This window comes from Malaclemys terrapin, chromosome 8 (assembly GCF_027887155.1).
Source record: "Malaclemys terrapin pileata isolate rMalTer1 chromosome 8, rMalTer1.hap1, whole genome shotgun sequence".
In the NCBI taxonomy this organism is placed as follows: Eukaryota; Metazoa; Chordata; order Testudines; family Emydidae; genus Malaclemys; species Malaclemys terrapin.
Window position 1 is genome coordinate 22,352,357 of NC_071512.1, and position 17,410 is coordinate 22,369,766.

General features: G+C 47.1%; 1 protein-coding gene across 3 annotated transcripts in view; it reads left to right on the forward strand.

Annotated features, from left to right (window-relative positions):
• Positions 1 to 17,410, forward strand: part of HTR4 (5-hydroxytryptamine receptor 4) — a 228,659-nt gene that overhangs the window by 123,702 nt on the left and 87,547 nt on the right. For all 3 annotated transcript variants that reach the window (XM_054038667.1, XM_054038668.1, XM_054038670.1), the window contains 2 exons: positions 5,068 to 5,221; positions 9,775 to 10,340. In XM_054038667.1, the coding sequence (XP_053894642.1) occupies positions 5,068 to 5,221; positions 9,775 to 10,340 (720 nt within the window). The remainder of the gene's footprint in view (positions 1 to 5,067; positions 5,222 to 9,774; positions 10,341 to 17,410) is intronic.

Here is a 17,410-nt window from a genome sequence, read left to right on the forward strand (position 1 = left end):
TGGAGGTGAGGTCCTTCAGTGGCTATTAGCCAAGATGGTCAGGGATGCAACCACATGCTCTGAGTATTCCTAACCTTCCAACTGCCAGAAGATCGGACTGGATGACAGGAGATGGATCATTCCAAATTGCCCTGTTCTGTTAATTCCCTCTGAAGCATCTGGCACTGGCCACTGTTGGAAGACAGGATAGTGGGCTAGATGGACCATTGGTCTGACCCAGTATGGCCGTTCTTATGTAAGGAAGTATTTATTTTGTCCCTTTTTTTAAGGCTGACATTGACCCTCTTGTCTGTTTGCAACATCTCTTATTCCCTCACTCCATGAGAATGACCTAAAGCTCACACCAGTCCTTAGCAGTAACTCAAGACCTGCTCCTAGTAAATTAAGGCCCAAGACTACCTCCCATTACGGTAAATGGGATTGATTCCCATTTACACTCAGGCCCCTTTACATTGCTAGAGTGATGTTAAATGTAAATAAGAATCAGGCTGATTAGTATTCTTTCCATTAACTTTAATGGGAATTGGGCCCAACCCTGGAAGAGGGATATATTAGACAAAGTATATCTGCTATTGCAAGTGAAGTTATTATGGAAACCATCTTTTAACATGCATGGCTTATGTTATTTGTGCAATTGAGGATGTGATATATAGAAATGGGATGTTTGCTCTCTAAGTCTGGCTTGGTGTGTCCTGTGCAGTCAAGTCAGGGACTCTCTCAGAACAGTGGTTACAGTATTCACTGTGTCCTGGCCATTGCTACTTCTTATTGTCACAGTTTAGGATGATGCTATTGCACTCATAAAGTGGACTGGCACAGGCACAGGAGCTGACTTTCCAATTTGCCGGGGGGGGCTCGACCCCTAGCTCTGCCCCAGGCCTTGCCATTTCCTGCCCGCACTCCACCCCGCCTCTTCCTGCCCCCGCTCCACCGCCACCCCACCTCTTCCTGCCCCATTCCACCCCCTCCCCTGAGCATGCCGTGTCTTCACTCCTCCCTCCCCGGCCCAGCCTTCTGCATGCAGAGAAACGGCTGATTGCATCGGGCGGGAGGTGCCGGGAGGGAGTGGGGAGGCGCTGATCCACGGGGCCGCCAGCGGGCGGGAGGTGGTGGGGGGGTTGAGGGGAGCTGATAGGGGGGCTGCCGGTGGGTGCTCCAGCCCCGGAGCACCCACGGAGTCGGCGCCTATGGTCACAGGTGTCCTTCCCTTGCCTCCATTCAGACATTAGGCCAATCTCAGCCTCAAGCCTGACACTCAGTAATTCTCTTTGCCGGCAGCTAGACATGCTTTGTTCCTATTTTTAATGGCTTTTTTATTCTAAGGTAACTACTTTAATGCAGTTCTCTTATCCCATGGATTCCCAGATACTGTTGCTGCATCACACAGCTTTTGCAGGCCAGATCTGCAAAATATCTCTTCCAAACCATAATTGCCCATTCAATATTAAAATACATACAGCATTCCTATAGTTAAGTTATTATGTGTAAATATTTAACCCATGTCTACCCTACTGGGAATATAGTTGCATAGCTCTGGTGCTGTAGCTATGTTTGTATAAGCCCATAGCGTAGACACAGCCTACAGCAACATTTTTTCCATCACTGTAGGCACATCACATCCCCAAGCGTCAGTAGCTAGGTGGACGGAAGCATTCTACACAAGGGGTTAGGTTAGCACAGCTATGGCGCTCAGGTGTGTGGATTTGAAGAGCGCATCAGGTGTTACACTCTTGAGACAGGATCTCTTGCACTGCCACTTGTGATTCAACATTTGTGTGTGTGCCTCACTGACCCACAATCACAAAACAGCACGTTGCCAACTCATAATTAGCACCGCACATGTGGACCTACTGTCTCCCTCAGGAGCCAAGTTTAGCTGTCGCACTACAGCCGTCTATAATCTCATGACTGAAACTTTATGTCCTGCAGTACCTTTCCATGTGATTTTAAAGGTCATTTTCCATCAGAAGTCGTCTGTTCAATTGGATGTCAGATCCAAAGCCTATTGAAGTCACTAGGAGCCTTTCCTCTGACTTCAGTGAGCTTTCGATCAGGTGCTTTGAGGGGTATGCTCTTTCCCGACCTGTTCCTAGTAGGGTGCAAACATGGTCAGAACAGTTCACTTAACATACAGCCAAATATTCAGGGATAGAGTTTTGTTTGTTTGTTTTGTGCATTTTTCACTTAGCTCTACCTCAATTCTGTTCATGAGTGTGCCATTGACAGTCTCTGACCCTGAACCACTCATGTCTCTGCTCTGCGCCTCAGTTTCTCCATTTGTAAAAAGGAGATGATACTTAGAATTACCCACCTTTGTAAAATGCTTTGAGACATTTGGGTTAAAGACATGACATAAATGCAAATTGGTATTATGCTACACCCATAATTAACTTCACTGACGATGATCCAATATTCTGAGTGAAGAAACACATCCTTGGTCTCAGTTAAGGATGATTAATCTATAGAGCTGGGCTGAGGACGGAAGTGAGGCTTTCAAGATTTTGAAATGTGGCTTCATGCCAAATTGGAATAAACAGAAAATTTCAAAATTCTTTTGGAAGGAAAATTCTTAAATAAATAAATAAAAACAAAAGTGCTTTTGGTTGATCAAAATGTTTCAAAATATAACACAAAATACAAAAATGAAAATGAAAATTAATTTCAAAACAAAAAATCAAAATGTTTCATTCCAAAAACATCAACATGGGATGTTTGGACATTGTCAGAACTTTTTTTCCTGGAGAATTGACCTGATTTCATGAAGTCTATTGATTTTGATGGAGCCGCATGTTCTGTCAGAATATGATTCTGTCAAAGTGTCTCCGACCAGTTCTAGTGAAATATACCAGTCAAACCACCACTATTCCACTCTAGAAATATGCCCTGATACAAGGAGATGCTTTCTGCAAATGGTGGGTAATGTCTTTCCTACTTGCTAAGGGCTTGTTGTAATCCTGGAGACTGTGGTTCCTTGAAATGCACTAGAAGACATCTCAAGTCATTTTCAGATGCAGCTCCTCCTGCCCTCACTCCTTGTTGTCAGTGAGCAGAAACACCCCACGACAGGTTACTCCCACAGTAGCATCCTGTCTGGCAGCACAGCAATCTGAACATTTCCTTTGCCACCTAGGAGTCAACTCTCTCTCCCCCTTCCCCCGTGGACAAGATACTCCGTAATTGTCTTCTGCAGGGATTCTTGCATCTTCCTCTGAAACAGCTTGGACTTGTCACTGTCAGTGACAAGACGCTGAACTAGCTTGGCCACTGCTCTGAGCTGTTATGGCAATTCCTGTATTCCCCTGATGGTCCTCTCTTCCCTTTTCAGGCTAATAAAGAAGTATGTCTAGTTAAATCAGGCTGTGGAGCAGCCTTCTAAGAGCTATCAGATCTGCTGAATCCGTAGGGACTTTAAAAAGCAAATTGAAAATGTTCTCATCTGCAAATGCTTCCAGTTTGTGAAGTGCATGGCTGATGTATTAAAGATTTTAGTGCAGTTTTGTGAGCAGAGCTATCAAACACTTCACATAAAAAGTCACTTTGCAAATGTGCTTGCTTAATCTCGCCTAATATGGTCAAGGAAGAAATTGTGTTGTGTCGCCTGAGTATTCAATTTACTCCTTATCTGTTCTCTTTGGTGAAAGGCGCAGCTTGGGGACTTTCCTTAGTATTGTGGTTATATTGCCCTCTATCAGCTTTGCAGTCCACATCCCAATATCAATATACTGACACCACTTGGCTTTGATTCCTCCCACTCCATCAAATACAATCCAGGCTAACTGCAGAGACCTCTATAGCGAAGCAGCCTGGATAGAACACTTGACTAGGGGTCAGGAGATCTGGTGTCTATTCCTGTCTCTGCCAATGACATTGGTCAAATCACTGTGTCTCAGTTTCTCCATTTGAAAAGCGGGGATAATAATCCTGGTGCAGCTTTGTAAAATGTTTTGAGATTCATAGAATCACAGAAGTGTAGGACTGGAAGGGACCACGAGAGGTCACCTAGTCCAGTCCCCTGCTCTCAAGGCAGGACAATGTAATAACTAGACCATTCCTAACAGGTGTTTGTCTAACCTGTTCTTAAAAATCTCCAGTGATGGAGATTCCACAACCTCCCTAGGCAATTTGTTGATTAAAGACCAGCAAGATCATGCATCAAAGATATCATGCAAGAGCTTTTATTAAGGGCAAGTATTGCCCAAGCAAAGCCTGCTGGATCAGGCCCAACATAAACCTGCAGTATAGTGGCATGGCTGGTGCACTGCTTTGTTTATGGGCACATACTGAGTTCAGAAATGGACTTAGAGTTCAAGGCCTGGATGGTGCCTTGGGGATATATTTAGGCAGATAGTAGGTAAGTTCTCTTGAAGCAGATGGGTAACTCCAAGTGACATGTCGATTGTACAGAGGGCTGGGAGTCTGTCTTCTACTCACTCAGGTAAGTGGCCTTGGGCATGGCAAGGCACCCTTTCCTGCTTCAGTTTCCCCGTGTGTACAAGGGAAATAGTGATACTGTTTTGTAAAGTGCTTTGAAATCTATGAAAGAAAAGTGCTATATCCTATTGTTATTATGAATGCTAAATGCACATGGGGGGTATGAAAGAACTTACATTTCTCAGAGAACCCCTTCCATCCCCAAAAAACAAGTCCATTGTCCTGAAGTTAAAAAAAATCATCTCAATAATGGCTGAACTGGAGGCAGATGAACTAGCTCTTCATCATCATTAAGAGGAGGAAGATGGCTCGGTGTCTAAAGCACAAAGCAGGAGTCAGGAGATCAGTGCTAAATTAGAGGGTCTGCCACTATCTTGCTCTCTGACTTTGGATAAGTCACTGCATTGCTCTGTGCCTCAGTTTCCCCACCTGTAAAAGAGTGATACCGACTTCCCTCAAAGGAAAATTTTGAGGCTTCATTCATTCGTGCTTTTAAAGTGCTTTGAGACCCTTGGATGAAAAGCAGCTATAAAAAGGAGAAGAAAAAGATTGGATAAGCTGTATTTTTGTTTTGTCTTTAAAAGCCCTGGAGCAATCTCCATTATTTATGAACAGTGTCTCTCCTTCCCCTTTTAGGTACTATGCTATCTGCTGCCAGCCTCTGGTTTACAGGAATAAGATGACACCACTGCGCATTGCTCTAATGCTTGGAGGGTGCTGGACCATCCCGACATTTATTTCTTTTCTCCCTATAATGCAAGGCTGGAATTCCATTGGTATATTAGACTTGGTGAGTAATAACTATGATTCCGATTGCTTGATGTGAAATGCCTTCAGTGATTGCAGCAAAGGTGCCCTCCTCCCTTCCCCCTTTTAAATATCACTGTCCACAGAGACTTGAAGGAGAGAGGTGCTGAATTACAAACTCAGTGATATTTCTGTAGAGGTGCTGCTGAATACCTAGAGGGTGCCTGCCATGGAGATGAGGCCTTTGCTTTAGGTCCAGTGGGAGATCTGCCTGAGTAAGAACAGCAGGATTTCCCTGAAAATCTAGGGAAGGAGACATTTGTATTTAGAAATTATGGGCCTGATCCTAAGAGGTGCTGAGCTGCCTCTTCACCACTGATTTCCATGGGATGTGAAGGTGCGCTAGGCCTTTCAGGATTAGACCCCTAAGGAGCATGTCACAGAGATAGTGGCAGCTCTCGGTCAGAAGTTTAGACAAGGGTTAACTCACCAGTGCTGCACATGTGCTTATTAGTCAAGTGGCCTATTGAAAGTGCCACCCAGTGGCCTGCTGTGGGTGCCAGGCCATTTGACGACACAAGCTCAATCGACTGTGTATGGGCCTAGCACACTCTTAAATTTAACATTTCCCTTCTTGTGGGTTTTCCTGCAGAAGGGGATGATTTAGGGTTACCATTCATCCGGATTCCCCCGGACATGTCCGGGGGGAATTTGTCAATGTCCGGACTTCCCCCCCCATGCAGAGCGTGCGGGGCTTACAGGGCAGCCGGCGGATGGTGCCACTCGCATGGGGCTCCGGCAGCCAAAGCCCTTCCTCCACTTCCCCACACCTCTCTCCTGCAACTTGACACCACTCCCCTCCTCTCCCTCCCTCCCCCCGCCCTGCATTCACAGATCGCAGCTGTCTGGAGCTCCGACCCTGCTCCCCTCCCCCGCTGTCGAGCGCGCTACTCTGCAGCACAGTAAGGGGGCCGGGGGTCAGAGAAGCAGCAGGGAGGTTCTGGGGGGGGGTAGTCAAGAGACAGGGAGCAGGGGGAGGGGTGGATGGGTCAGGAGTTCGGGGGGGGGCTGTCTGGGGGTTGGGGGTGTAAGGTTTTGGGCAGAGTACAGGTGGGGGGGTCTCAGGAGGGGGCAGTTAGGGGACAAGGCACAGGGAGGCTTAGGTGGGGGGGGTTCTAGAGGGCAGTTAGGAGCAGGGGTCCCAGGAGGGGGCAGTCATGGGACAAGGAGCGGGGGGGGTGTTTGGGAGTTCTGGGGGGGGCTGTCAGGGGGCAGGAGTGGGGAGAGGGATTGGAGCAGTCAGGGGACAGGGAGCAGAGGAGTTTAGATGGGTCAGGAGTTTTGGGGGGGCTGTCAGGGGGTGGGGAGTGGTTGGATGGGGCGTGGGAGTCCCAGGGGTCTGTGTGGGGGAGGGGGTGTGGATAAGGGTTGGGGCAGTCAGGGGACAGGTAGGGGGTAGGGTCCTAGGGGGCCAGTTAGGATGTGGGGAAGGTCTCAGGAGGGGGCAGTCAGGGGACAAGGAGCAGGGAGGCTTAGGTAGGGGATGGAGTCCTGGGGGGCAGTTAGGGGCAGGGGTCCCAGGAGGGGGCAGTCAGGGGACAAGGCGTGGGGGGGAGGGTTGGGGGTTCTGAGGCGGCAGGAAGTGGGAGGGAGTGGAAGGGGCAGGGGCGGGGCTAGGGCGGGGCTCCTCCCGTCCTCTTTTTTGATTGTTGAAATATGGTAACCCTAGATGATTTGACTCCCTGTATTTATAATGACCCCCTGTAATTGTATGACTGATAGCCTTGCCACTCAGGGTATATCATAGAATGAAAAGACCTGCAGTTCTCCTGCAACAGGAAGATATTTGTGGTAGCCAATGTTTTCTGAACTATATTGTGATGTGCAGTGTCCAGCCTGAGACACCTTAAAGAGGCCTGACTTTCAGAGAATGGGTGCTCAGCATGTTCTGAAAATCAAGCTCCTTGAAAGTGTCTCCGACTGGGCACTCCAACACAGAGATGCCCCAAATCCCCACTCACTTTTGAAAATCTTGACCACTGACTGTAACAGTGCTGCCCAATGGAAAGCCCAATAGTGGGGTCTGTCTCCTGTGCGGACCAAACAGCTGTGACTTGAACGGAGACCCTTGGGTGGCTTGAAGGCACAAGCTCTAGCAAGTGAGCCACCAAGAAGGGTGCTGCTTCGCTTGCTTTTTTTTGCTGGTCCCACCAACACTGCATTTTCAGTGTAGCCGTGAGGGGGTGGGGGTGGGGGAAACCTTCCCAACCAGGTGGGTCTTTTACTTGGTAGTCAGTTTTTATACCACTCCCTTTGGCTTTATTTTCAGAACCTCTGTTGTGGGGCATGGAGCATAAAAGCCATAAGTCACTCTCCATCCTGCCAGCATGTAGATAAAGGAATTAATGATAATAAAAAACAATAGAGTAAAAATGCCCCATTTAAAGAGGGCCTGGGATTAGTGCCTCGTATGTGAATCTCAGAGCAAACAAAATTGGAAACCCTGAAAGAAGATTTTAATACTTGTGGGCTCACTTTGGATACCAAGGGCAATCTGTCAGGTGAATTGACTGGGTGATAAGTGCAAAGATTCCTCTAGCTGGGCTTGAGGATCGTTTAAGGATGATTAAAGGAATCATTTCTTCTCCTGTTGATTTTTTCCATTGACTTCTCTGCTTGTGTCCTTTCAGAAAAGGCTCCGCTTTTATTTCTCTGCCATCGACCCTTTACATACCAGAGCACAGTCCCCATCACTCCTCATAATTGTCTTTAAATTGATCCTCCACGCAGTTTACGGGGTGCACCCTGGGCAGTATATCGGGGGCGAAATGCAATAACGGTTTCCAAGAAGCTCAGACGTGACTGTGTGACAACACATCGTAGCTCCTTTTCACCATCTTTAAACCAATGTGACGCTGACCACAGCTTTAAAGAACAAGATGGGGTTATTCACACACCGTCTTGTCAAAATCAGTGCAGGAGAGAAAATGAGAGGCAGAGGTACTTCTCACACAGACACCTAGTGACAGGCATTACGTGCTGCCACTGTTCTGTAGCAGGAATGTTCTCCCAGAGGATTCCCTTTTCCCCCAAACTCACATACTTCACTTTTCTCCATTCTCTCATGGCTTTTCTTTCACCAGTGGGTGCCTATGTTGTAGCCCATGGGCCAAATGCTGCCCTCTGAATTATATGAAACAGCCTGCAGCTCTCCTCCTCTTTAGTGTGGTAGACCAGCACAAGATGATTTACACACTGCTTGGCTCAAGATGGAACACTGCACATGGACAGGAACTCTCTGTGGGCCACACTTCCATAGTAGAAAGAAGAGACTGGCTGCAGTCTGTTCGGTTTTATAGAGAGCGTGCATTTCATTCACATTCTTTTCTTGTTCCCAGCATGAAGCTTGGGCAGAGTTTGGACATCTTTGCTTTAAAACTGGATACAGGTGCATAATGTGTAAATAGCAGAGAGTAAATGGGTTACCTTCCTTCATCCTCCCCTCCCCCCACTTCCTGTCTGGGGTTGTTCTTTTCCATCTATATTCCTTGGTCTCTATTTTAGGGAGGGAGTGAATATTTTATAGCCATGCTGAGAAGATCTCTGGAATGTTTGAAGTTGTGACACTAACTACAGAGTAGTAGGGCTTAAGAACTGCAATGCAGCAAATTCTATGGGGATGACCACACAGGGTATGTCTACACTACACACTAATCCTGGACTCTGACTCAGTTTTGAGCCTAACCCCCCTTTTCGTCCACACATAAATTAGTCTGACTCGGGTCAGCAACCTCAGAACCTGCGTGCTAGGACCTTGTTGGGGGGGATCGGGTCAGAGTCCCACTGTGACTCGGGCCCAAGCCCTACCATTTTGCAGTGCAGATGCAAGTCAAGCTGCACACTCTATAGCAGGGATTGGCAACCTTTGGCACGCAGCCTGCCAGGTAAGCACCTGACGGGCCAGGCCGGTTTGTTTACCTGCCATCACAGGTTCGGCTGATCGCGGCTCCCACTGGCCGCAGTTCGCTGCTCCAAGCCAGTGGGAGCTGCGGGAAGCGGCACGGGCCGAGGGATGTGCTGGCCGCCACTTCCCGCCACCCCTATTGGCCTGGAGTGGCGAACCACGGCCAGTGGGAGCCGCGATCAGCTGAACCTGCGGATGCGGCAGATAAACAAACCGGCTCAGCCCCCAGGGTGCTTACCCTGGCGTGCCACGTGCCAAAGGCTGCCGATCCCTGCTCTATAGAAAAGGTCTGTGCAGTGCAGTGTAGACACATCAGCAAGGCTGGGAGACCCAGGTCCAGCCATTGTAAACCCAGTTTTTACAACACAGTGTGGGCTTAGAAACGCCTCACAAATCCAGGCCACATGGGCCCAGGCTTTGTAGATGTACCCAGAGAGAAAATAAGAGAGAGAGATAGCAAATGGATGAGACAGATACAAAAGACAGTGGAGAGATGAGAGAGAGAAGGAAGAGATAGACAGAAGCAGAAGCTGGTGAAGGAGTGACACAGTGACTAAAGCACTCAGAGATTCTTGTCATCAGAGAAGCTGTGATAAGCCTCTTTTGTTCTGTGTCCCTGTTTTTTCTTTCAGATACAACAAAGACAGTTCAACAAGGCTTCCAACTCAACCTACTGCGTGTTCATGGTCAACAAACCTTACGCCATCACCTGCTCAGTGGTGGCCTTCTACATTCCATTCCTCTTGATGGTGCTGGCCTACTATCGGATTTACATCACAGCCAGGGAGCACGCCCGCCAAATCCGGATCCTCCAGCGTGCAGGGGCGCCCACAGAGGGGAGACACCACCCGGATCAGCATAGCTCTCACCGTATGAAGACAGAGACCAAAGCTGCCAAGACCCTGTGTATCATCATGGGGTGCTTCTGTCTGTGCTGGGCCCCGTTCTTTATCACTAATGTCGTGGACCCGTTCATAAATTATACTGTACCTGAACAGCTGTGGACAGCTTTCCTGTGGTTGGGCTACATCAATTCAGGGTTGAACCCCTTCCTGTATGCCTTCCTGAACAAGTCTTTCAGACGTGCCTTCCTCATCATTCTGTGCTGTGGAGACGAACGCTACCGAAGGCCTTCCATCTTGGGGCAAACTGTCCCCTGTTCCACCACCACTATAAATGGATCGACGCACGTGCTAAGGTGAGTGCTCCTCAGAAGCAGCAGAGTACTTCGAAAGCAGAGAGTACTTTTGAAAGCAGTTCACTGTTGTCAATGGGCTTTTATTGAAGGGCAGATTTCTTCTTCTGTTAGGGCATGGGAAGGGTTAAATTTCCAAAGGAGGTGCAATAGGAGCACCTGAAGGCAGGATTTGTGCCTGCGCTCTGGCATTTGTGTGCACACAGTAGGTAATGGCATGCCTGCCACTGTGTTCAATTCCTTGATTTCCGTGTGAACAGAAGAGATTATGCAGGTGCAATAGGCATGTGAACATTTTTGAAGGGGCATTTCAGTTTAAATGTTTCACCCCAATAGGTCAAAATTAACACCACTGAGATGCTGTCATTCCTCTCTCTGGTTAGCAAGGAGCCATTATCTTTCTATGTTCCTTTCTTTAAAATCCCAGTCATTTCATTTTCTAAACCAATGCCAGGGGCCTTCATTCTATGACATGTTATTGTAATGGTTTACCCTGTGTTTTTTGTCATGTTCACAGGCAGCGAATGGCCACCAGCTAAGGTATTTTAATAATGTCTCCATTTTAGTCAGTGGATCTAAGCCTATGGATCCTGTGAACAGCTGTCTGCACTTAGAGCATGGAGCAGATAAGGGGTCATGCCCTGCTGGGCACTTGAGACTCGGAGCAGGATAAGGTAGGCTGGTGAAGATCAGGCACCTGATGATTCTCTGGAGGAAGTACAAGTGCTGTGTGAAAAACACCCCTTTTGACTCCCTGTCAGAGGATTAGGGAAGTGGGTGGTGGAGTTATATGGGGGAATGAGAAAATCAGTGCTCCTCAGAATGTCAGGGTGAACTCCTCTTATTCTCTGATGAATGGGGATGTAAGCAGCACGTCCACAACACAGTGGTGTGTTGATTGGGGAGGTTAGTAATGAACAGCTCTAATTCCCAGAGTGTAATGCCCAGGTGATTATTATCTACAGCCAGGAGGCTCAGTTCTGAAGCTGAACTCCCCCAAACTGGGTTCCATCAGGGGATTCGTCTCAGACATATTTTTATTGTAAACATCCATGTCCTCTTGAAATGCGCTTCTGAGGTATAATGGATGGGAGAGGGGAGTGACTCAGCACAGTAACTCATGCACTCAAGAAGGCCTTTTTTTAGGTTTCCAGGCCACTAACAAGGGTTTTTAAAAATACCTTCTGATGATTAAAATTGGGTTTCCGGGGCTAAGCTCCCTGCGCCCTCATTCTGTAACTGAGTCTTGGCTCTGCGCCACTCTGCTGTGTGAGCTGTTATTTATATCATGGCAGTGCTCTCAGGGATGAGCCAAAGGCTGGTCTCCTGAAGGAGGATTTACAGAGCAGCCAGGCTGTCTCTGGCATTGCTCATTTTGAAGTACCTCTCCAGTCCACCATAAGCAAGTCAATAATTTTCCTGGGGCTCTATAGCAGTGGATGTTGTAAACACGTCATTGGGAGGGAATAGACTGTGGTCTTACAGTAGTGCTGGATGGTGTTTCACTGTTGTGAGGCTCAGTATTTTATGCGAACAGTCACTCCTGGGACTAGCCAGTGGCTCTGCCATTTAGAAGGTGCAGGATTCTGAGGACAGCACAGTGGTCTGGAGAGGAAGGGAGGGAGACCTGCATCTAGTTTTAGTCAGTGGGTACTGAGATCTGGCACTTGACTGTGAAGCATAGAAGCCAGAGGGTCTGCAATGCACTTCCTTCCACTCTTCAATGCATAATGACTTGAGTTTGGGGGAAAGGGAGCTGTGAAGGAAGCTCATCATGATTGGAGGGGATGCGTTGCTTGTGGTTTTCCTATCTCCAGCACTGAGCACCCCAGTTAGTCATCACAATGGCCTCTTACCATCAAACTCTTCTTGGACACAGCTGTGTCCTGCAGCTAGAGAACATGGTGAAAATCAGTCCCTGCAGAGGTAGAAATGTACACAAGATCATCACAAGGGAAAACACTAGAGCTGGAGAAGGCTAATGGGTTATAACAAATGGGATTCCGTATCTTAGCTGAGATCACAGGAGGGTTATTTCTGTTTGCAACCTTCTCTACCTGCATCTTGCCTTTCCTTGTGTTCGCCCTCTTGCAAGTCCCCCAATACGTGAATGAATGGCAAGTATCGGAACCACTTGCATAGGTTTCCTGTGCTCCTATCATTCTGTTAGACTGGATGGAGCGTTAGTATAATGCCCCATAGAGAGTAATTCTACATAGGGCAGGAAGATTGGCCAGGTGACCTTTAAATCTTTTCCACATTTACCTTCTCTGACTCTGATGACAAGCCATAAAGAAGGGTAAGATTGTATCATTATCTCTTTAGTGTTCTTACATAACTGCAACTCAGATCACTTCCCATTGGCTCACCATCATCTCTCAATACTTCCCAAGCCCTGCTTAGCATGGCATTACTTAGATGCCTGCGTTACATTGCAGGTTTCCATCTCTTCCCCCTTGGAGGCTGGAATGATCAAATGGGCTGCTCAGGAATGCTGGCTCTGCACCCCAGTCCTTCAGAGGCCAATTACCTTTTGGTTTACCTCAGCTTTCTAAACTGAGGAGGGAGGTGTTAGTTATTTCCCACAGGGTGGAGGTGGGTGGTGGCGGTGCCCAGTTATGATCTGTAGGCAGCTATTCTTGCCTGAAAGCTTTTCTTAGTTAAATTGCATCAACACTTTTGTTTTAAACACAAAGCATATTGTTATCAGCAAGGAAGGAAGATAAATTCAGTGAGCTACATTCTCCCAAGCCCTAACTTACACCTCTCTTCACCAGCCTGGTAACCCTGGGATCTTCACTCAGCAGGTGGGTGTTGACACCCTATCTTGGAATTTTCTGCTGGATTGGGGCTGTTCTAGGTTATGTCCCAGGCTTCATAGGAGCCTCATTGGAGAAGTTGCGCAGGTGCCGTGATGAATCAACACATTGCCAGGATAGAGAGCCAATGATCCTTCTGTGGCCAACATCTCCCATTTATGGGGCTCTGACAACCTCTACAGGTCCCTCAGCAGAGGGGAATGTCAGCTGTTTTCTCCATTCTACCAGAGTCAGTGATGGCAGAAGTTAGAGTAGACCCTTTGCTGAGTCCTTCTTCCAAAAATTCAGGGAATTTCTGGGTTTGGTTAAAAGGATTTAACTCATTCAACCTAGTAGGAAAGCAGGTGTGAATGATAATTTTCATGAGAATGGGTGTCTCATACACGTCAGATGCCTCAACCCTCACTTGGCTCAGAATTTTCATTGAGTCACATTGTTCCCTCCTCATCCAAACCATTTTACTCTCGGTGAGTATTGTGCATCTAATGAATTTCTAAGGAAGACTGGAGGTTCCAGATGCAAGGGGTGCATTTGTCTTTGTTTAAGATGAGACACAGACGTTGTTTTGGGATGCGACTGACTTTTAAGAATGTTTTCTCATCAAAGAATGCAGTGTTTTATTTTTCTGACAACACTAAGTGTCAAAATGTTCTGACAGAGCCATTTTAGGATTTTTCACATTTATGTTAGGAATGAAAAAAAAAACCACTCTGAGGATCAGAGTGTGCTAAAAACACTGTAATGTTTCCCTCACCAAATACAAACTGACACAATTGTAGACAGATTTTATTGCCTTTTGTCTCTGTGTGTGTTCTCATGAAAGATAATAGCATTGTAGTCCTAGAAAACTGAACTTCTACTTCTCCAGGGTATAGGCATAACCCAGGCAGAGATAGTGCATGTCACTCTGACCATGTGCCTTAATCACAAATCAGCACTTGGAGGTGCCAGCAGACATCAGTTTCCATAGTGCTCATTCAGTTCTTCATCTTTCTGTCAATCAGTGCCAAGGGCCTCTGTCTACTGGGACTTTGAATGAGACCACCAAGCTTTCCCTCCCCCCCACCCCCAAACATACTACTGAATAGCAGGGCCGGCTCCAGGCACCAGCCGAGCAAGCTTGTGCTTGGGGCAGCAGATTCTAAGGGGCGGCTTCCCTCCAATCCTTTTTTTTTGCTTCGCCGCTTCAGCCATCCCGCAGGGTTTTTTTTGTTGTTGTTCACCGCTCCGGCCACCCTGTAGGGGGCAGCGGTGCAGAGGAGGGGACCGCCCAGCTGGGAGCAGGCTGCACACTTGCTGCAGACCGTCCCAGCTGGTGCCCAGTCTGCAGCAAGCCCGGCAGGGCAGCCTTCCTCCCTCCCTGCTGACCGGAGCGTCCTTCCCTCCCCGCTGACCGGAGCGGCGCGGAGCCTTCCCGGCAGGCGGAGTAGCGGGAGGGGCTGCGTGGCGAGTGTCCAGCTGAAGGAAGCCCTGGCCGTCCCCCTTCTCTTTCTCTCCCCCCCCCGCTCCCTCTCCCTCTCCCTCCCTCTCCCCCTGCTAGTCGGGGCGCGCCCTCCGCTGCCTGGGGCACGTCTGCTTGGGGTGGCAAAAGAGACAGAGCCGGCCCTGCTAAATAGCTATTAGATGGAAACAAGTTGCAATCACAACTAGAGCTGTCTCTAAGGTGCCACAAGTACACCTCGTTCTTTTTTTATGATACAGACTAACACGGCTACCACTCTGAAACTAGAACCGTGTGCACAGAGGGAATAAAATTCTGTACAGATATTCATTCAGCTTTGAAAGTGCATTTTTATTTGATCATATTACAACCCTTTGGGATTTGCTTTCTGCAAACATATGAGCACTTGAGCTCTACTAGAACAAATACTCCTCCAAAGTGCATTTTTATCTTAATGTCTGAATTTTCACCTACATTAATTTTGAACTATACATACAGTTGCAAAATTCAAGCAGTGTCGGTGCAAACTGTGAATTATAAAGTCTGCAGTCATCTCTACAATGTGGAATTCACACTGTATTAGTGCTTTACAATTTATGTCATTTACCTGAGTTAGCTACTCAAGTTACAGCATGAATTATGTATCTAATTGTGATATTTGCAATTCACAATTCTAGTGAACTGCAGATTCAGAAATTATTCGTTGAAAGAATTAGGATCAGTGGTATTCCCAGATAGAAAAAGTTCCAGAATTTAGCAGAATATGGCTGTGGTGAAGATGTAACTGAGCAGTGATCAGAGCTGACAAGCCCTGAAAGTATTCAAAGGGTCACTTTTGCGTTAGGAGAGCTGATGAAAATAAGCTGATAAGCGTATCTCTGTTGGGAAAGCCCTAATCAACTGCACAGGACTGAACATACTATGGGGACAATGTGTTTCTGGGAAATTGTTAGAGAACTGGATGACTGTGTTGTCACTAAACTGCAATTTGTTTGGGTTCATTCTCAATCATTAAGGCTTGTGGTGAAAGCTTCTTTTTTTAAAATGTGTCTTTGAAAGTGCTTTGTGAGTCAGAGAGGTAATTTTTCATGATTGCAGTGATTTTAGGTTTAGTCATATAGTTATAGAGTTTAAGGCTTGAAGGGACCACCAGATCATGTAGTCCAGTGGTTCTCAACCAGGGGTACATGTACCCCTGAGGTACATAGAGGGGGTACATCAACTCATCTATATATTTGCCTAGTTTTACAACAGGCTACATAAAAAGCACTCGCGAAGTCAGTACAAACTAAAATTTCAGACAGACAATGACTTGTTTATACCGCTCTATAGACTGTACACTGAAATGAAAGTACAATATTTATATTCCAATTGATTTTATAATTATATGGTAAAAATGAGAAAGTAAGCCATTGTTCAGTAACAGTGTGCTGTGGCACTTTTGTATTTTTATGTCTGATTTTGTAAGCAAGTCATTTTAAGTGAGGTGAAACTTGGGGTACGTAAGACAAATCAGACTCCTGAAAGTGGGATAGTCGTCTGGAAAGGTTGACAGTCACTGATCTAGTCTGACCTCCTGTATGTCACAGGCCACCAGCACCACCCAGTAGTGGCGGTGCTAGTTCATTTGGGGCCGTAGGCAGGAATATCCCTCCTCCCCCCCCACACACAATACCACAATACTAAAATAGGCAAGTTCTTATAATAAAAAGCAAATAGGGCGCCCCCTGAAGCTGCTCAGGGTCCTAAGCAATTGCTTAGTCTGCTTATGCCTAGCACTGGCTTTGCCACCCAGCATCCGCGCACTAAACCCAACAACCGAAATAAGACCAAAGTGCTACAGCCCACAGGGGATGAGACTACTGTGTGGCACAGGCAGAGGACAGGAGGGACTGAGGTGCACCAATGTCTGTTTCCTCTCATTATAGTCATCTCTTCTCATTCCCATGTTCTGGATGGGTTATCCAGACTCCTTCATTGCTTCTCCAGAGGTAGCTGCCATAATCCACTGGTTGAGATTTTCAAAGCTATCTGGGAATTTTGCTATGTGACTCCAGTTGAAATCAATCCTCTAGCTGCCTTTGAAACGCTCATCCCTCAACCTTGGAAGGCTTTAGACTCCTTGGTACTCCTGCATCCTGCTCTGAATTCCAGTAGGGGCTCTGCTATCTTCTCTGTTGTGGAAAGGGAGGGAGAGTGGAAAATGGGCAAAAGGAGAGCTACCGCACCCCTCACATACATTCAGTTGATATGGAGATCCTGAAGTCATCTCTGATGCTGTGAGTGTTCAGTAGGACTTGTGGGAATAGTTTTCACACATGATCTTTTAATGCTTTATGCTTCCACTTTACAGCTACCTCTGTCAGAGGGTCTCACGGCATGTTAGTAAAGGTATGAATTCTCAGACCCACACTGCGAGGTTAGCATTCTCATGACAGACAGTAAACAGACACAGACTGGAGGATAGACTTGCCCAAGGTCACCATGTGAGTTAACGGGAGAACTAGGAACAGAACCTAGATCTCCTGTTTCCCAGTTCTGTGCTTTAGCTGCACCATCCTTCTCCATCTTGGGCACTGTTTGGATATAGAGCATATAGAAAGGTTTGTACTCTGGTGAGCAAAGTGATAAATCCATCAGTTTTCTTGCAGAAAAGCAGATCAAATAATATGTCTGTTCTCTTTCCATCGGGGAGAAGCCTCCTCACCTGCTGCTGATCTTATTTCTCTAAGCCATCCAGAACATGTTTTTCCTCTAACAATAGCAAAGGGAGAAGGAGAAAATACAGGCTCTGAAAACGATGAACATTGGTC